Here is a 21,605-nt window from a genome sequence, read left to right as displayed (position 1 = left end):
AATGATGATTTTAATGGCTTCATAGATACTACACATCTAGATGTTGCAAACTCCTTTGAAGATAATAGTTGAAGATTTGGTTATGATTATTTTATTTGATGACACGGAAGCCAATGTTCATACAAGAATTGTTAGTACAACATTGATTGGAAGCTCTGGAAGATCTAATCAATTATTATCTGGGAGATAAAATTGGCTATGAATAATTCATTATTTTGTAGTAAGTCTCAAAGAAACTTATTAAGTTTCAAAGCTATTTGCCAAAATGATTATCAGATTGAGACTACAAATAATGGTATAAGTAAATATCTATACAAATGTATTAGATATTTCTCCCAATTTGTACTACACGAATATCGCATGGTTGAAACACATGCTTGGGTAAATCAAATGAACATTGATTCCAATAATTTTATTATTTGACATGACCGGTTGGACAATCCCGGATCAAGTATGATGCGAAAAACTATTGAAAATTCAATTGTCATCCATTGAAGAACCAGAAGATTCTTCAATTAAGTGAATTTTCTTGTATTGCTTGTTCTCAAGAAAAATTTATTATTAAATATTCACCAGCTAAAGTTGAGATTGAACATTCTACGTTTTTAAAACGTATAGAGGGTGAAATATATGGGCCCATTCACCCATCATGTGAATCATTCAGATAATATATGATTTTAGTAGATGTATCTATAAAGTGGTCACATGTATGTTCATTATGAACTCGCAATTTGGTGTTTGTGAGATTGTTTGCTCAAATAATGAGATTAAGAACATAATTTATTGATTATAAGATAAAGACAATTTGTCTTGATAATGCTGGTGAATTTACATATCAGGCTTTATGATTATTGTATAACAACTAAGATCACAGTTGAATAGCATGTTGTTTATGTTTATATCCAAAATGGTTTAACAAAATCATTTATTAAATGTCTCCAATTAATAGCTAAACCATTGGTTATAAGAACAAAGCATCATTTGTACGCATCAGGCCAAAAGGTTGTCATAAATTCTCCCTATTATAATTGGCTTATGGTCAGAAGCCAAATATTTCTCATCTTAAAATTTTTGGATGTGCGGCTTACGTTCCAATTGCTCCACCACAGCGCACAAAGATGAGTCCCAAAATAAAGTTGGGAATATATGTTGGATAAAAATCTCCTTATATAATTCAATATATTGCTAAAGATAGGAAATTTATTTAATGCAATACTTACTGAGTATTATTTTGATGAATTAGTTTTTCCAACATGAGGGGGAGAGAATAAACAGTTGGAAAAAGAGATTGATTGTATGTATTATCATTATCTCATTAGATCCTCGCACTGAGCACTGTGAACTTGAAGTTCGAAGGATAATGCAATAAATATTATGAATCAAATGCCAGATTTACTGACCTGCTAAGACTTACTAAATCTCATATTCTAGCTGTAAATGCTCCAATTAGAATTGATGTCCCAGCAGGACAATCTATCAGTGCAAATGAAATTAAACCACGTTTAAAACGTGGAAATCAATCGGTTCCAAGGATAAAATCCTAGAAAAATAAAGGAGCAAATGATCAAGATGATCATAATATGGAGACAATTGATTATGAAGATCCTGAAAACATAATTTTCTATAAAACCCCAGAAGAGGTTCAGGTACTGAAAAATAATGAAGAGATCTCGATTAGTTATGTCATTGCAGGAAAAAGATGGAACCGAAAATATAAAGTTGTCGACAACAATTTTTGCAAATAATGTTTTTGTTGAAATAATGCAACAAGACGAGGATCTTGAATATAAATTTGTTGATGAATATAAATCAAGAAATGATTGGCCAAAATGTAGAGTAGCAGAATTGAATTCGCTTGAAAAATAAAGTTTTTGGACCTATAGTCCAACATGGGAAGGTATAAAGCCAGTGGGGTACAATTGAGTTTTCTGCGAAAAATGAAATGAGAAAATGAATGAAATCGTGATATATAAAGCATGAATTATGGCACAAGAATTTTTGCAGATGCCTGGCATTAATTATATGGAAACATGTTCTCTTGTGGTGGATGCAATCACCTTCAGATATCTTATTAATCTGGTCAGTATATGAAAATTTTGACATGCATCTAATGGATATTATTACAGCCTATGGCTCACTCGAGTGTGAAATATATATGAAAATCCCTGAATGATTCAAAATGCCTGAAGCACATAAAAATTCCTAGGAAGTTTGTTCAATACGGCTTCAGAGATGATTATGACATATATGATATAATCTCCTTAGTGGATATTTACTAAATGAAAAGTATAAAAATGATCCAATTTATTACTGTGCCTTTATTAAGGATATGGATCTAATTTTAGTAAGTGTATATGATGATGATTTAAATATCATCGAAACTCCTGAAGAGTTTCCAAAAGCAGTAGATTATTTGAAGAAAGTTGAAATGAAAATCTTGAAAAAATAATGTTTTGTCTTGACTTGTAAATTGAGCATTTGACGAATGAAATATTCGTTCATCAATCAACTTATATAGAGAATATTTGAAGAGATTTTATCTAGATAAAATACATCCATTGAGTACCCCAATGGTTGTGAGATCGCTCAATATAAAGAAATATTCATTTCGACCCCAAGAAAATAGTGGAAAATTTCTTGGTCATAAAGTATCATACTTAGTGCAATTGGGGCATTAATGTATTTTGCTAATAGTATAAGACCAGATATAGCATTTTCTATAAGTGTATTAGCAAGATTTATCTCTTCTCCAATATGAAAACACTGAAATGCTATAAAACATATATTTCAGTATATTCGATAAATTATTGATATGATATTATTTTATGCATGTGGATATCAACTTACTTGTTATGCAGATGCAAAATTTTTATCTGATCTATATACAACTAGATCTCAAACAGGCTATTTATTCACAAGTGAATGTTAGCTATTTTATATTTGGTTTAGATCAATGATACAACACATTCAGGAAACATGCAGTCTTCTATTAGAAGAAGAGGTTTGAACAATATTACATGAAGATTATGCTGCATGCATAACTTAATTGAAGCGAAGATACATCAAAGGAGATAGAACGATACATATTTCACCGAAATTCTTCTTTATTCATGGTCTTCAATGAAATGGTGAAATCGATGTTCAACAAACTCGTTCAAGTGATAATTTGACAGATTTATCTATTGAGAAGTTGTATACTTTAAATCTTGAGAAGCTGGTATATGATATTAGAATGTACGTATTCACTCAATGATGTTATCATCAGGGGGAGTAAAATACGTGCTGCACTCTTTTTTCCTTAACCAAGGTTTTGTCCCACTGGGTTTTCCTGGTAAGGTTTTTAATGAGGCAGCTACTAATACGTATTATTTAGATATGTATACTCTTTTTCCTTCACTAAGATTTTTTCCCACAGGGTTTTTTCTTAGTAAGGTTTTAACGAGATACATTATCTATTGATGGGCATCCAAGGGGGAGTGTTATAAATAATATTGATTGTGGATATCCATCATCCCCCAATAGACAATACTTCCAATTGAAGATCTCAACCACCTCAGCATACAATCTTGGTGATTCACATTCCCATCTTAATTGAAGATTACAGTGATCTCAACACGTAATGTTGGCAGTCAATATTTCCATTCTATGCACCTTCTATCTTGGGCGGCAATCTATCTTTCCATATCAAGAATATCTTATTGTGTGCAAGAATCATATATTGTATTTCCATATCAGAGTAGATGCTCCTTCTACTATAAATATGTAATGCACTCAACTGAATGAACCAGTTCTGATTGAACTCATCTTGTCTTTCTTCTTTATTTTATAACATTATGTACATTTTCACTTTTATTTTTTATTTTTAATAACTTATATTAAGATTTACTGAGGATAAATATGTCTTTTTATATTTAAAGCTAACGATGTTAGTCACATGGGACATTTTGTAATAAAATAAGTTATAGGGTTGTAAACATAGTTGTTTGCAAACATGGGGTGTAAATATAATTTTTGCTTATTATTATATTTTAATTTTATTGGGAAAATAATAACGTTGGACTGATAAACATCAAAAAATAATGAATAGAAAACAGAAACAAATTGAGAAAACCCCTAATCACATTAGGGATTTAGGGTTTTATTCACTCAAAGCCTTCCCTCAGCCCCATGCATTACCCAAACCTACATCTTGGTCGAGAGAGTTGAGGGAAAAGGAAAATGCAATGGAACGTACACAAATGATTGTGGATGGGCAGCTCCATTGGGGGCAGCATATGTGATGGATTCTCTTTTATTATCTTTGGGTATTAAAACCAATTTTAAAGCAGAATGGGAGGCTTTGCTTCATGGTTTACAAAGAGCAAAGTGGCTAAATTTGAAGAAGTACGGGGTGGATCGAGTGTGACTCTGCAACGGTGTTAGTAATGCTTCATAGGAAATGAATTCCATGGGAGTTCAAGCAAAGGTGGTGGAGTTCGAAGGAAGGTAACGCACTGTTTTCGTGAGACAAATGTCATGCAAATTGCTTGGCCACATAAGCAGCAAGGATCCATGTGTACTCTAATGGCTTAGAATTATGATTGAGACAACACTTAGATATATTTAACATGGTTTACACATAAATGTGATTTGTTATGTTCATAGTTGAAGTTGAAGCACTTTCACCATATATGGCACAAGCTTAACAGGAATATCTCTCACAAACATCGAGATCGGTGTCACTCACCCAAAACCCTCACTGTACGTATGTTTCATAGCCATACAAAGAGATGATAGGAGACAGCGAAATCAGTGAGAACGTAAGCACTATCACAATGCCTGAGGCAAAAAGGGAGGAAAATACAAGAAGCAAATGGACAAACTTAAGTTAAGTTGCTGTGCTCTGGAATGATTACAAGTTTGAAATTCTCTCTTCTATGGATTCATAAATTGTCTTTACTTGTCGATGCCTGTCAATCCCATCACCTAACAATGTCCGTTAACCCCGCAGATCAAGCTTTGTGTAATTCTTATGATTAATACAGGAATCCTGTATAAACTGTACAGTTTCAGCTAGCTTTTCTCTCGTTATCATCTCTTTTAGCTAAAGCAATTAGTATAGATTAGCCTCGAATTTTCCTCTAGCAAGTGATGGTGATAGCTAGGTGCACTCATTCATTCACTCATGCTGATTGTAATTGTTAATTTTTCTCCATTAACTGTCTTGTTTATCTTTTGAAAGTACGTCTCTTTCATTTTAAGAAAGAGAAGTATAAATTAGTTTGAGCTTTTTAACTAATTATAGGTGTTGATTGTCATGGTTTGCAACTATGCAATTGATGGTGTTGGCAATTGATAGTTCAGAATCTCTACCCCCAATATCCCATACCACCAAAATCCCTTGTCACAGACAGACCCATTTATGTCAGGTATGCTGTGCGAGGGAAATTTTGGGGGTACGGGGTTCTAGGAGTAGAGGATCTGGACTCGACAATTGATGGTGTTGGCTGGAACTCTTCATCAGTGGTTTGTCAGCTTTGAAGAGGCCCTATTGACTCAATATAGCTTCACAAAGTTCTGGGTATTTGAGGCTGATTTGTAGTAGTCTAAAATTTTTGATTGCTTCTGTGAAGTTTTGAGAGCATTGCGTGAGTTGATATTTCCATTTTATGGCAGATATCATAGGTCACACACATACTTCATGCTCAACAAATTTTTTTTTGACCATACAGTTGTACTCAAGATCCAACTTGAACTGGAAAACATTAGCCCGTGACCTCTACTTTCAGATGCACTTTGGATAGAGATTTTGACATCGGATGAAGGAGTTATGATATTTCGTAGGAGTCTGCAAAGTACAAGCAAATTTGAGCAGTTTGAATTTATAAAGAAATCTCAGTTTTTCTCCCTATGATTCATAGTGGTTGTCTTTATAAATTTAAGGAGTTCATACGGTTTTTACTCACTCAAAGAATTTATCGTGGTCTCGTAAAATTGTCTACATCTACAAAAGAGAAAAAGGAATTCCACTATATCCTGAGAGCCTCACCAATCTCTCACCTTACAAAATATTACCTTTTGCTTGTCTTTTTTTAGATTATTCTATAGAAACTATTTATAAAAGAACCTAAAATCCTAATCTTCATATGATTACAATTATACCCCTATACTAGTAATTGACCCAAAAAAAAAAAACCCGTAACAATTACAAATACGACTAAACTACAATTATATGAACCCACAAAATACAAAGGCACACCCAAACCGAATGTGAAAACCAGGAAGACTTTGCTATAGGTGTCTCTCTATTTTGCACATAGTTGAGACGCATGGTGTTACACATGATTGTGCAAATAGTTGTAGGAATTGAAAATTTTCTTGTGGGATTACTCATTTGCCACTCCCTCTTTCAGTGAAGTCTAAAAGTGAACCTAGTATAGATGGCAATCTCCTATATAAAGATAGTTAGAGAGTCCAAAAAGATCATGGATTCCAGCCTCCACCCCTACCAGAACTTCCCCCCCCCCCCCCCCTCTCTCTCCCTGGGCCTGTGGCCCCAGTCATGTTGATGATGAGCCAATCTCCCAGAAGACAAAGAAAAAAACGTGAATCAGCTCTTTCTGGGTCTTTTCTTTTAGTACAAAAGGACCAAGAAAAAGTCAGATTCTTCATACCAAGAAATATTTCAGATTCTTGAGACGTTCATATATATACCTTTTTGTTTTTCTTGTTAAAGTTGGATCCTCGACTGTAAAGTTAGTTACTGTTCAAAAAGCTGGTAGGTAATCAAATCAAATTAGGAGCTTTGATGAAGTTCTGACGAAATATTCAATCAATATATTCTCATTTTGATTGGTTGATCTGATTTGACTGTGTGGAATACAGATTGGTTCTTGGGAGTCATCCATTGCAGGCCAACTGATTTTGTTCATGAGAATCACATTGTAGATCTTTCTTCCTATGCCGTAGGATTGAACTACTAGGAAGCAGCTGGCTGGTTGGAATATATTCGATGTCTCCATCCCTTTGATTTGGAATTTGGAGTACGAACACTTTGTGGATTTTGTTTCATCCGGAAGAAAAGAATTGGAGAATGCAGGAAAACAAACAGCTACTAATTACTTTATGTCACCTTGAAGATTTGAGAGATCGATTTATTTTGTTTCTTCTTGTCGAATGGGTTGTAGCCTTGTAGGTATAAGTCTTCCTCAGTCACTTCATGTTCATTCTTTGCCCTCGGGTTCATTCTAGGGCCGGGTGATCGTAGCCTCTTCTCTTTTTCAATTTTTTAAAAAATTTCTTTTGTCTTGCTCTCTTAAACTCTCTTTTCATGTGAAATATTAGTACTTGGGTTTTAGATTGTGATACGGAGAGATTATGATCAGACCGAGTTCATACCTAGTCCGACCCTCGACTCCGGTCGAGACGGAGAGAACCGACTCGCTCCCGAGCGAACCGGATCCAGAAGATGGCTTGCTGAAGAAGAAAGCTTATTCGGCTGCAAGCGTGCCCTAATCCTACTTATGGATTAGGGTAATTACCCTAATGATGGCAGACTCGAATTGACGGCTGCGGATAATCATTATCGAAGGGATAATCATCACATAACCTAAAGGTTATCTCAGGAGTCCTCTACTAGTCAAAACTAGTAGAAGTCTATTGCTCAACGGATCTAACTATTAAGATCCAACGACTACCCGAAGAAGGCTCAAGTGCATCCAACGAAGGAGATTCGAAGGTACACTCTATATAAACCTCACTACCATACAAGGTGAGGGAATGGAAAAGAATACTATCTGAGACTCAGGTTCAGATACATACTGATAGACCTAAACTATCGCGATCCGCTATCTAGATCACCTTTCCCGCTTCTTCATTCCTTAGCTCGTGCTTCTAGCAGAGCCGTTTGTGATTAAGTTCATCAACTGACTTAGCCTTCGGAGGTGGACTCCCGACCCCAGCGGTCGGACCACATCTGACGCTTTCGTTTTGCAGGTCATCACGAGGATATCTAAGGGCTGAGCAGATTTTGGACGCATCAATTGGCGCCGTCTGTGGGAAACTTAAGTGAAAAGCCATGGTGACTAGATCAGCAGCCGCTGCACAACGCAATTCCGGTGTTCAGATCCCTGGAGCGAATAATCCAGATATTCCCCAAGAAAGCCAAAATCCTATCTAGGTACATGGTGGCCAGGGAGGACGTAATCCTCCTCCTGATACACTCCAAGATCAATTGGATCAGGTAAAGATTCAATTCTTGGAGGTGAGCCAAGCACTCCGCATGCTCACCAGACGAGTGGTTTTACCACAAGAACCTGATCAGCGCGATTTAGGGAGACGTGCATTGCCACGTGACCGGAGATTGGTCAAGACCGGAATATCGGTCAGAATTTTCGTGAAGGAGACCGAGGACTTAGGAGGATTGATGATCAACCTAGGCGAGACGATCGGTTCGACAGACCGCAAGAGAGTACAACTGATTCAAACACAAGGTTGGATACAGGGGTAAGAACTCACTCACCCATTGTCAGAAGAATCATTCGTGATGATCGAGCAGTTCGCGACGAGCGAAATGCTCGGGAAGGACGGGCTGTTCGTAATGATCGAGTAGCACGGGATGATCATGTTAATCGAGGTCGTGATCATATTGCTGAAGATCACCCGACCCAGATTGGTCAGGAATTGGCCAACATCAATGAGAAATTAGGGCAATTGGCTAAGGGAAGAATAACTGAGGATATTTACTCAGTCATTCGGAAGACTCCCTTTGCCGAGCCAATTGCGGGATATCAGTTTCCCCGTAACTTCCGTTTGCCTACCTTTTCAACATTCGATGGCTCCGGAGATCCAACAGCTCACATCGGCTATTACCAACAGACCATGGCGCTTTCGGGTAATTCGATGAAATTTTATGCGGGGTTTTTGGTTCATCTCTCACTGAGCAAGACACAAAGTGGTTTTCGAACCTCCCCTACGGAAGGATCGTAAACTTTGACGAATTGGCGCGCCAATTCATAGGGCGATTCCAGAGTGGAATACGAGGTCAAGAAAACGGAAGAAACCTTGTTTACTGTCAAACAAGGAAAGAACGAATCAATCAGAGAGTTTCTGAAAAGATTCAACAAAGTGACGATGGAGATAGAAAATTTGGATGAGCAAGTAGCCAAAACTGCTTTATTTACGGGACTCACTAATCGGAAACTCCTGGAGTTATTACTACAGGATATGCCTGCGACTTATGCTGAGTTGGTACAGAGATGCCAGAAGCAGGCTGAAGTCATGGAGATTCTAGATGTGCGCCAAGGAGATAATAAAGTCTCCAATAAGGAACAGAAGGCTCCTGAGCAAAAGCAGAAACCAAAGAAAAATGTCCGTGATCGGGTTGGAAAATCTCAGGCTTGGCGCCAAAGGTCCCCCGGTAAAAGTGAGTACACTCCATTGAATGTTCCTCGGGCTGATATTTTAAATATCCTCAAAAGAAAAAATATTTTAAAGTGGCCGCCTAAAATCCTTTTGAAACCCGGAGAGCAGTAGGATCGAGAAAAGTATTGCCGATTCCACAAGGACTATGGTCATTATACTAATGACTGTCGTCATCTGAAAGCAGATATTGAGAGATTAATATCTCAGGGACATCTGTCCAGTTTTGTTAGCAAAAGAAGGGAGGAGCCACGTGAGCCACGTGCAGCTGCTCCTAAAAGGGATCATTCGGTTAGTTCGGAACGATCAAGGGAGGCCCCGAATTCTAAGAAGGGCAAGGAGGTGATTGAAGCTACTCGGTCACCAATCCTTACCATCTTCGGGGGACCAGAGCCGGAATCACTCCGGAGTCTGAAAACAAAATCCAAATTTGTTGGAACCGGAGAGACGCAAAAGCGGAAGAAGCTGAATGGTGAAGATTCTATCACCTTTAGCGAGGAGGACGAAAGAGATGTTTGTTTACCTCATGATGATGCTATAGTCATCAAGGGTCATCTGCAGTGGCGGAAGGATCGGTCCAGTTGGATTTATCTATTGGAAGTTTTCCTAAGGAAACAACCGTCCGAAACAATTTTTTGGTGGTTCGGGAACTGCCAGCTTATAATATGATCCTCGGGCGACCATCTTTATCCAAGATAGGTGCTATTGTTTCGACAAAGCACCTGAAGATAAAATTCCCGACTAATATGGGAATTGGTCAAGTCTCCTCTGACCAGAAGATCTCGCGGCAGTGTTACGTTGCCTATTTAAAAGACAAGGAGGGCCCGAGGAAGGTAACTGCCCTGCCTATAGAAGTTCGAGACGATCGGGAAGAGACAGAGATGCAAAGACCCGAACCAGTGGAGAAGTCGGAACAAATCCAGCTGTGTACCGAGGATGAGAAAAAGATTACTTATATCGGGTCTGAACAGCTGGAAGAATTTAAAGATGAGTTGAAGTTATTTCTTCAACAGAATAAAGATGTATTTGCATGGTCTGCTGAGGACATGCCAAGAATCGATCGAGCCATTGTAGAGCACAAACTCTGGATAGATCCTAAGGCGAAACCAGTGATACAGAAAAGAAGAAATTTCTCCATTGAAAAATATGAAGCCGTTCGAAGCGAAGTTGAAAAACTCAAGAATTCTGGTTTCATAGAACCAATTGAATGCCCAACTTGGTTGGCCAACGTGGTAATGGTAAAAAAGGCGAATGGGAAGTGGAGGATGTGTACAGACTACACAGATCTTAACAAGGCTTGCCCAAAAGATTGCTATCCGTTGCCTCCGGATTGACCTCTTGATAGATGCGATCGCAGGATATGAAACTTTAAGTTTCATGGATGCCTACTCGGGGTATAATCAGATCCTTATGAATAAGAAGGATGAGAAGTATACGGCTTTCATGACTGATCGTGAAAGCTATTATTACAAGGTCATGCCTTTTGGCCTGAAGAATGCAGGAGCAACATATCAGAGGGCCGTCAACAAGATTTTCAAAGAGTTGATAGGAAAGAATGTTGAAGCTTATGTTGACGACATGCTAGTGAAAAGCTTTACAAAAGCAAATCATATTGCAGATTTGACTGAGGTATTCTCAGTACTGCGGAAATATCAAATGAAGCTAAACCCAGAAAAGTGTGCCTTTGGAGTCTCCTCGGGCAAATTTTTGGGCTTCATGGTATCACAGAGGGGAATTGAGGCTAATCCTGCCAAAATACAAGCTCTGATTGATATGGAGGCTCCCAAAACTGTTTGTGATGTGCGATGTTTAACAGGAGAGTTGTTGCTTTAAATTGATTCATCTCCAAGTCCGAGAAAAAATGTTTCCCTTTCTTCAAGGCACTTAAAGACCTGAAGGGCAGTAAGGAAGCAAAATGGACTAAAGAGTGCCAGAAAGCTTTCGAGGAGTTAAAAGAAGCACTTGGACAATCACTGATCCTGTCCAGACCAGAGAAGGGGGAAATATTACAGCTATATCTAGCAACGTCCCTTTCAGCGGTCAGTGCAGTACTTGTTCATGAAAAAGATAAAAAACAGTGGCCGATTTACTATGTAAGCCACGTGTTGCTAGATGCGGAGACAAGATATTCACAAATTGAGAAGCAGGCTCTGGCTCTCATGATGGCCGCCAGGAAGCTAAGGCCATATTTTCAGGCTCAAATTGAAGTATTTACAACTTTTCCTCTTAGTAAAGTTCTTAATAAACCTGATTTGTCTGGAAGGATGGTGTCCTGGTCGGTTGAACTCAGCGAGTTCCAAGTGAGCTTTAGCCCAGAACTGCAATCAAGGCTCAGGCATTAGCCGATTTTGTAGTAGAAACTACTGCACCGGTGGAACCCACCATCGAGGATCCCATTATACCAACCACTTGGGAGGTATATGTGGATGGTTCGAGTAATAAAGATGGAGCAGGAGCTGGAATTCTATTAAAAAGTCCAGCAGGATTTATTATTCGATATGCTTTGAGATTTGCATTTGAAGCAAGTAATAACGAAGCAGAATATGAGGCTCTGATAGCAAGACTTCGGTTGTCAAAAGCATTATCTATTGCAGATGTTACTATTTATAGTGACTCTCAACTTATAGTCAACCAAGTCCAGGGGGAGTATGGTATTAAAGAACCACGCTTGCAGAAATATCAAGAGATAGTGCAGGCATTTCAAAACCAATTTCGGAATTTGAAGATATCTCGGATTTCGAGGAATGAAAATTCAATGGCGATGAGCTATCCCGACTAGCCAATGCCAAAGAAAAGAATCTAGACCCTTCGGTCTATATTGAAGAGATAACTTTTCCAAGTTATCATGAGAAAGAAATTTCTTATATTGAAGCAGAACGTTGCTGGATGGATCCGATAATCGAGTATCTAAGGGATGACAAATTACCTGAGGATCCAAAAGAGGCAAGGTTGATCAAGATTCGATCAGCTAGATTTGTCATTTAGAATGGGAGACTATACAAAAGATCTTATTCTGGACCCCTTATGAGATGTATAGGCCCCGAAGGAGCAAACTCAGCTTTGGCTGAGGTTCATGAAGGAATTTGTGGAGCTCACATGGGTGGATGAGCTCTGGCTCACAAAATTCTGAGACTTGGGTTATATTGGCCTAAGGTCCAAGAGGCTGCTATGGAATATGTTTGTCGATGTGGTAACTGTCAAATTCATGCTACAGTATCGAAGCGCCCGGCGGAAACCATGACTTCAATTCTAAATCCCATTCCCTTTGCAATGTGGGGAATTGATATCATGGGCAAATTCACCAAGGCATCAAAGCGGACGGGAATATCTGATAGTAGCAATTGATTACTTCACAAAATGGGTTGAAGCCAGTGCACTGGCGGCAATTACTGAGAAAAAAGTGGAGAAATTCGTGCTTGAATTGATCATATATCGCTTTGGGATTCCAAAGATTATCGTCACTGACCATGGTACTCAGTTCGACTGTCCACAATTTGAGCAATTCTGTGGAACATATATGATCGAGCATCGTATGTCCTCAGTGGCATACCCCCAAAGCAATGGACAGGTAGAGGTTACTAACCGAACGCTACTAGAAGGAATAAAGAGAAGACTCGAAGCTGACAAAGCTTCTTGGGTCGAAGAACTTAATAATGTACTGTGGGCTTATAGAACTACGGTTCGAACACCCACAAGAGAAACTCCATTCAGGTTGGCATATGGATCCGAAGCATTGGCACCAGTGGAGATAATGGCGGGGACATTACGGGATCGTGAGTTCGAGGAAAAAGCAAATGAACAATGACTGCTTGATAGTCTTGATCTGTTGGACGAAGTTCGGGCAAAGGCAATAGCACGAACTCAACATTATCAAAGAAGGATAGCGTCTCATTATAATACTCGAGTGAAGAATCGTCGGTACTTAGCCGGAGATTTGGTGTTGAGAAACACCCTAGCTTCCGACCCGCATCACCAAAGAAAATTGGACCCTTCCTGGGAAGGACCTTATATGGTTGTAAAACCAGTTGGTTCAGGAGCTTACAAGCTGAAGAACATCAACACCCAGAAAGAGTTGGATCGTTCGTGGAATGCCAGGCATCTCAAAAAGTTTTATCCTTGATGATGATTTCAATTTTGTTCGCGATGTAATCATTTTCAACTCAATCAATGCAATTTTTGGCTTTCAACAAACTATCTTTTGATTGGGGGGCATCATACACTACATTCAAGAACAAGATCCAACTATAAGGCATCAGATGAAAATTCGTGTGGGTTCTTCAACACTTATGGAATTTTTTTCGGACTTTCTTAAGTCGAGGCATCGGATGAAAATCCGAGTGAGTTCCTTTTGCAAGGCGTCGGTTTGAAACCCGAGTAAGTTCCTTCAAGACTTATTGAATTTTTGAATTATCCTTAAGTAAAGGCATCGGTTTAAAACCCGAGTGAGTTCCTTCAAGACTTATTGTATTTCTCCGGAAATCCTTAAGTAAAAGCATCGGTTTAAAACCTGAGTGAGTTCCTTCAAGACTTATTGTATTTCTCCGGAAATCCTTAAGTAAAGGCATCGGTTTAAAACCCGAGTGAGTTCCTTCAAAACTTATTGTATTTCTCCGGAAATCCTTAAGTAAAGGCATCGGTTTAAAACCCGAATGAGTTCCTTCTCAGACTTATTGTATTTCTCCGGAAATCTTTAAGTAAAGGCATTGTTTCAAACAACTAAGACCTAATGCAACAGCGATTCAAATGGCTAGCAAAGTTCAAGATGAAGTTAATTTCTTATTTCTTCAAAAGATCGAAAGAGGCCAGTATCAAAACAATTACAAGAGCTGGATACAATCTTCGGTCAAAAAAGAAAGTCATCATCAGTGACTGTCAGAAGTTATACAAGATCGACACGACTTTGCTAGAACAAACATATGAGTCAACCATTAGAGTGGATTCAAGGTAAAGAAGAGCAGAAATGAGGATTACAAAAAATATTTCGGTATGCATAAAATCCTCCGCAATTTCATACTCTTTGTCCAGTTTGTCTAGGAGAAGTATGGTCCTCGACCAAACTCGCATTCAAGACAAGCTCGTCATAATTGACTTCTTCCAGGGGAGAATAAACAGGAGAATCTTCCAGATAATGCATAATATCTGGATCGGAAGGTGGAGGATCAATCTTATCCTTGGTCCAGTCGGGAGGAGGAATACCCAGGTCGGTAAATACTTCAGGATGGCAAACAGCACTGTAGGGAGTCGTATCAAAATGAGGATCCTTCCTTAATATTGATTCCCATACTTCGTTCTCACCATCCCGGTACGCCTGCAAGTTATAAGAATTCAACATATCAACAAAGGGCTTACTATGTAAATACTTGAAGACGCAGGCTCTGCGAACATCAGTTGGAAGGGATTTGGGCAAAGGAACGACAGCTTGCCTTTGAGGTAACGTTTCAGATCCTTTGGCTCCTGACTTTCCAACTGTTCGCTCCAGTCGCCGGATCTTCTCCCTGGCATCATCCAAGTCCGAACCAAGACGACCAATCATTGAATTTTTTTTCTCCTACCACCTCCCAAGCTAGTTTTCGAGGCGAGCAATCTCAACATCTTTAGCTTCGGAGATTTCCCGAAGCCTCCGAAACTTCATTGCTCAACCTCATCGAGCCTAGAAACTGCTTCCACTTGGTTGTGGAAGTTACCAAGAAGACTCTTGCAAACAACTTCCGAGTTAAGAAGGAGCAGAAGAGTAATTTTTCAGAATCGAGAAGATAATGAAGAAAGACTTACCCCCCCCCCCCCCCACCCCACCCCCGCCCGGGCGGCGCCCGCCCCCCCCCCCCCCCCCCCCCCCCCCCCCCCCCCCCCCCCCCCCCCCCCCCCCCCCCCCCCCCGGCGGGGGGGGGGGGGGGGGGGGCCGGGGGGGGGGGGGCCGCCCCCCCCCCCCCCCCCCCGCCCCCCCCCCCCCCCCCCCCCCCCCCCCCCCGGGGGGGGGGGGGGGGGGGCCCCCGCGCGGGAGGGGGGGGGGGGGGGGCGCCCCCCCCCCCCCCCCCCCCCCCCCCCCCCCCCCCCCCCCCCCCCCCCCCCCCGCCCCCCCCCCCCCCCGCGGCCCCCCCCCCCCCCCCCCCGGGGCGGCGCCCGCCCCCCCCCCCCGGGGGGGGCCCCCCCCCCCCCCGGCCGGCCCCCCCCCCCCCCCCCCCCCAAGCGCCCCCGCCCCCCCCCCCAAAAACCCCGGGGAATCCGCCGATGGGTGTCGAATCCACCAAAGATAATCCTTATCTCAACTGAATTTGTATTAGTAATGAGTAGGGTCGAATCCACAGAGATTGGTGAAGATTTATTCTTTGATAAAAATTGGGGGTTTTGAATCAACAAATTAAATAAAAATTAACGAATGCGGTAGTTAACAAGAAAATTAGAATAATAAAGACTTTCGATCAAGATTCAACTTCGAATTGATTATTTCAATTGATCATTGACTTAAAAAATAAAAACTTTAATTTCGGGTAGATTGGTTATGGTCATTGAGGATCAGTCCTCTAACAACCAATCTTTCCCTACTTTATTGATAATCTTCGGATCTGTCCTTTGAGTTATTCCCTAATTAATAAACATAACCTTCGGATCTGTCCTTTGAGTTATGTCTATTAATCGCATTAAAAATTAAAAGACCCAATCCCTAGTCAATAAACCCGGAAAAAGCCTTGTTTATTTAAACTAGGATATACATTCTCATAGCAAACTCTCCAGGGCATTGATTACCCATTCGAGAATGCTATTTGTCACTTATATAAGAATTGACTGAGTATTGTATTAATCATAAAACAACAGGCCTCTTGTCTAAGGATTAATATAATAACATAATAAATATAGAAAATGCATAAATACCTGAGAAATAAAGAAAACTGATAATCCGAAGTCTCACAATTGGTGAAAATCAAACTTCCATTAATCTTGATCGAAAGCTAGAATTAGCTAGACATGGAAAATAAAAACAAAGCAATGAAAATAGAAAACATTGTGCCGTTCTTCCTCAGAATTGTGGCTTCCTCTTGTTGTAGCTTGTGTCTGGTCTCTGAAAATGCGTTCCTTCTTATAGAGGATTCCTGCCAATTCTGCATTCTTTCCAAATATGTTATTTCCATCGTTCGCTTTGGCAATGCAATTCTTCCCAATTCAGTTGTTTCCTTTCTTCATATTTGCCAATGCAATGGTTTCCAATTTAGTCACTTTCCAATTCAGCTTCTTCCTTACATGTCTGATCGCAAGAGAGAACGAAATATTTGCTTGCTGAATTAAGACATAATCAAATCTTCCATCTTAATTTGGGTGTGATTCTTTGATTTGATTTAAAAATGTGTCAATATGGTTCTAACCATTCTTTTTATAGATTTGATATCCGAATGCTATAATCTGTCCATATCCAAATAAAACAACCAATTAGTCTCATTAAAATATAAAGGATTTGATATAATATTAATGCAATTAAATGACCTATCAAATTCCCCCACACTTAAACCATTGCTTGCCCTCAAGCATTATTTTAAAAATTCTTTTTTTTTCTAAGATTTAAAAAATATATTGAATTTCAACTAAGATTCAACAATTTCAACTAAACTTTATCAATCGACATGAATGAACTAGTTTCAATAAATCATCAGATTCAAGATGCATCAAGATCCAATACCCTCTCATTTGGATTCACTCTATACACTCAGTGTTTAAGGGTAACAAAGTCACTCAAATCAATCACAGAAGGATAATTACCATATGCTTGTAAAGAAATCACACCTCCACCACTAAGCATTGAATTAAAAACATACATCCAAAGGTCTTTAATAGGTTGTAATGAGGCTTTAGGTAGGGTATGGAAAAACAAGGAAACTGGGATAAAATGAAATCAAAGGAATGAGTTGAATCACAATAATATGTCATAATCAAAAAAAAATTTTCTTCAAAAACTTATAGAAGCCATAAAGCAAAAAGGCAACACAGTATGCACTGGAAAAATAAAGTATGTCGCTCAATGATATTATTTTCCAAACAACTGATTCTTCTTCTTTCTCTCTTTTTTTTTTTTTTTTTTTTTTTTTTTTTTTTTTTTTTTGGAGCAACTGATTCTTTTCATTTTTTTTTTTCTCTCTAAATGCAGCCACACCATTTTTTTTTTTTTTTTGCCTTTGCACTTTAAGTAAAAGATGCATTAAGTTTGACAAGACTTGCCTTTCCTTCTCGGTATTAATTGATATTTCATATCGGTAACTCAACCATCCTTCGATTTGGGTTCAATAGAATGAAAAGAACAAAAAAGGTTAATGAGGTTTATACAAGTGGTATATTATCAAAAGAAAAGGTCAAGGCTCAAAGTGGGCTCCTAGAGGTAATAATCAAGGATAGGCTATCAAAAGAAAGCTAAAAAGTGGTAAATCCTAGGTGCCCTTGTCATTTGTATGTATTTAATCCAATTATATGATTTCAGCATGCAAAACTAAACAAGTTCTAGAAGTATCCAACCATAAGAGATTATCACTCAATCAAAAAAATCAGAGCAAAACTAATGATATATGCTCTTAGGCTCAAAATCTCACAAAAATTGTTTGTGTATATGAATCTTTAGCATCTTTTCCTCTAAATCAGAAATTAAAACAATCTTTCATTAGCATGTGATTTTAAAGAATTTAATTGATCATGATTCATCAAAATTGAATTCAACCTGTAAATATTGGTCATGCATTCCATTGAACTCATAGAAAATGAAACATCATTAAAAAGAATTTCAGAAAATTTCACCCACAAAAAGTATAAATATGTTATCCCCTCCCCCACACTTAAATGTAACAATGTCCCCATTGTAATAGAAATAAGAGAATCTAGGAATACTCCCCTCATATATAGAACAGTGGACTGAAGTTGAGCAATCAAGCGAAAGGCGAAGAGTTAAAAAAAACTGGTTGTCAGAAAAGAAAAAAAATTAAATTAAGATTTCTAACAATAAAAAAAAAATAAATAAATAAAAATTTTAAAGTAAAGAAAATTGGGTTGCCTCCCATTAGCGCCTTCATTTAACGTCTTTGGCTAGACCTGGTTCATTTTCATTCCTTGTATTCTGAAATACAAAGCTCAATTTCAACATTATGCACTTGAAAACCTTCATAAAAAGGTTTTAACCGATGACCATTAACCTTAAAAATTTTATCAGTCTCAAAACTTTGGATTTCAACTGCACCATGAGAGAAGACATTAGTAACGACAAAAGGTCCTAACCATCTAGAACGCAGTTTTCCTGGAAACAATTTCAATCTAGATTGGTAGAGCAAAACTTTTTGACCAATTGTAAAATTCTTACCTCGCAATTGCTGATCATGGAAAGCCTTTGTTTTATCCTTGTAAATCCTTGAACTCTCATAGGCTTCGTTGCGAATTTCTTCCAACTCTTGTAACTGAAGCTTTCGTTGTTCTCCAACTTTGTCCATTTCCATATTGCATTGTTTAACAGCCCAAAATGCCCTATGCTCCATCTCGACAGAAGATGACAAGCTTTCCCAAACACTAAACGGTAAGGAGACATACCTATAGGTGTTTTGTAGGCTGTCCGATAGGCCCACAATGCATCATTAAGTCTTAAACTCCAATCTTTTCGATTTGGATTTACCGTTTTCTCAAGAATGGACTTGACTTCTCGGTTTGACACCTCAGCTTGCCCACTTGTTTGTGGATGGTATGCAGTGGAAACACGATGAGTGACATTATACTTGCGGAACAATGCTTCAATCACTTTATTGCAGAAATGAGTGCCTCTATCACTAATCATTGCCTTGGGTGTGCCAAATCGACAAAAAAATCTGTGACTTGACAAAATCTACAACCACTTTAGAATCATTAGTTCGGGTAGCTTTAGCCTCCACCCATTTAGAGACATAATCCACAAGCAAGAATTATATAAAAATTACCAAAAGAATTAGGAAAAGGACCCATGAAATCTATACCCCGGACATCAAAAATTTCACAAATAAGTATAGGGATAAGGGGTAATTGATCTCTATGTCCTAAGTTCCCAGTTTTTTGACAACGCTCACATGATTTACAAAACCTATATGCATCATGAAACAAATTTGGCCAATATAACCCACATTCTAGAACTTTTCGAGCCGTTCTTTTTTGGACCAAAATGTCCACCACAAGCATATGAATGACAGAATTGTAAGATGGATGATATTTCTTGTTGATGGACACATCTGCGAATAATTAAATCCGAACAATGCTTCCAAAGGTAAGGATCGTCCCACACATAATATTTGGCATCACTTTTTATTTTATCTTTTTGAGCTCTAGATAAATCCTTAGGTAGAGTTTTAGTAACTAAATAGTTAACTATATCTCGCATACCAAGGAACCTCATTAAGGAAAAAGAGATGCTCATCTGGGAAATTGTCTTGTAGTGGAGATGAGTCTTCACTTGAAATCAATCTACTCAAGTGGTCGGCAACTAAATTTTCTGCACCTTTCTTGTCACGGATCTCCAAATCAAATTCTTGTAACAAGAGTATCCAACGGATCAGCCTCGGTTTTGCTTCTTTCTTTGAAAACAAATATTTCGTGAGCTGCATGATCGTAGTAAATAACAATTTTAGTACCCAATAAATAAGAACGGAATTTTTCTAAAGCAAATACAATAGCTAAAAGTTCTTTTTCCGTTGTTGAATAATTGCATTGTGCACTCGTCAAGAGTTCTTGAAGCATAATAAATGACGTGAGACTCTCTTCCAAATTTTTGTCCAAGAACAGCTCCTATTGCATAGTTACTTGCGTCACACATGATTTCAAAAGGGTGGTTCCAATCTGGTGATCTGATGATGGGGGCTGAAATCAACTTGTCTTTTAAAATGTCAAAAGCTTCCTTGCACGCTTTATCAAAGTCAAATGCTACATCCTTTTGCAATAATCTGCACAAAGGTTGTGTGATTTTGGAAAAGTTCTTGATAAAGCGACGATAAAATCCTGCATGCCCCAAAAAAGAACGAATCTCCCGTACGATTCTGAGGATAAGGCAATGATTTTATAATATCAATTTTTGACTTATCAACCTCTATACCTTTTGCAGAAACGATATGTCCAAGAATAAGTCCTTGATCTACCATAAAGTGACATTTTTCATAATTCAAAACAAGATTAGCTTCTATACATCTCTGCAGTACTTTTGTTAGGTTAGTTAGACATATATCAAAAGAATCACCATAGACTGTGAAATCATCCATAAACACTTCTATGATGTTTTCAACATACTCAGAAAAAATACTAACCATACATCTCTGGAATGTAGCAGGCGCATTGCAAAGTCCAAATGGCATCCGTCGGTAAGCAAAAGTACCAAAAGGACATGTAAATGTGGTTTTCTCTTGATCCTCTGGTGCAACCAGAACTTGATGAAAACCTGAAAAGCCATCCAAACAACAATAATGAGATTTTCCCGCTAACCGTTCAAGCATTTGATCAATAAATGGGAGAGGAAAATGATCCTTCCTAGTTGATGCATTCAATTTACGATAATCTATACAAACTCTCCATCCATTCTGGATTCGAGTGGGCACCAACTCACCATTTTCATTTTGAATCACAAGGTGATGCCGCTTTTCTTTGGAACTACCCGAACTGGACTTACCCATTTGCTATCTGAGATTGGATAGATCATACCTGCATCAAGGAGTTTTAAAATTTCCTTTTTCACTACCTCCATCATAGGTGGGTTCAAACGGCGTTGAGGTTGCCTAGAAGGTTTACAATTCTCTTCAAGCAGGATTTTGTGCATACATGTTGAGGGACTTAAACCTTTTATGTCCGCTATGGTCCATCCCATAGCCTCTTTATATTCCCCGAAGCACTCTAAGCAATCTCTCTTCTTCTAATGCATTCAGTTTACTTGAAATAATTACGGGGAGACTTTTATTATCACCCAAGAATGCATATTTTAAATGATCCGGCAATGTTTTGAGTTCCAACTTGGGGGCCTGCACAATAGAGGGTAAAAGTTTTGTGTTAGAAATAGGAAGATTAGCAAAAAGAACATCAACCCTCATAGGTCTAAGTGACTCTAATTCAAAAATAGTATTTTGCAATTCATCCTCTATTGCAAACTCTTCTTTTGCAAGCTGCACTTTTTCAAGAGTTAAACCATTACTAAGTGCAATTTTTAACTTGTCTTCATCACAAAAATTAAATATTTTTTG

The 21,605-nt window shown here is 38.6% G+C and overlaps 1 protein-coding gene across 1 annotated transcript; it reads right to left on the bottom strand.

The window, feature by feature from the left end:
* Positions 1-18,473: 18,473 nt before the first annotated feature.
* Positions 18,474-18,899, bottom strand: LOC149011688 (uncharacterized). The gene is made up of 2 exons (XM_089162727.1): positions 18,728-18,899; positions 18,474-18,664 (listed from the first exon to the last, which is right to left on the bottom strand). Exons 1-2 carry the CDS (start codon positions 18,897-18,899, stop codon positions 18,474-18,476), a joined length of 363 nt encoding a protein of 120 aa, XP_089018853.1.
* Positions 18,900-21,605: the final 2,706 nt, after the last annotated feature.

The sequence above is a fragment of the Hakea prostrata genome, chromosome 7, assembly GCF_041222555.1.
Source record: "Hakea prostrata isolate BN-2017 chromosome 7, UWA_Hpros_2, whole genome shotgun sequence".
NCBI classification, from domain to species: domain Eukaryota; kingdom Viridiplantae; phylum Streptophyta; class Magnoliopsida; order Proteales; family Proteaceae; genus Hakea; species Hakea prostrata.
Note: the sequence above shows the minus strand (reverse complement) of the source record. Positions and strands in the feature narration are given on the sequence as shown.

Excerpts from the sequence above, each read along its gene's own strand:
- LOC149011688 (XM_089162727.1), bottom strand. The coding sequence starts at position 18,899 with ATGGAGCATAGGGCATTTTGGGCTGTTAAACAATGCAATATGGAAATG. Across the intron at positions 18,665-18,727 it reads CCATGATCAGCAATTGCGAG|GAAAACTGCGTTCTAGATGG; the intron begins GTAAGAATTTTA and ends AATTGTTTCCAG.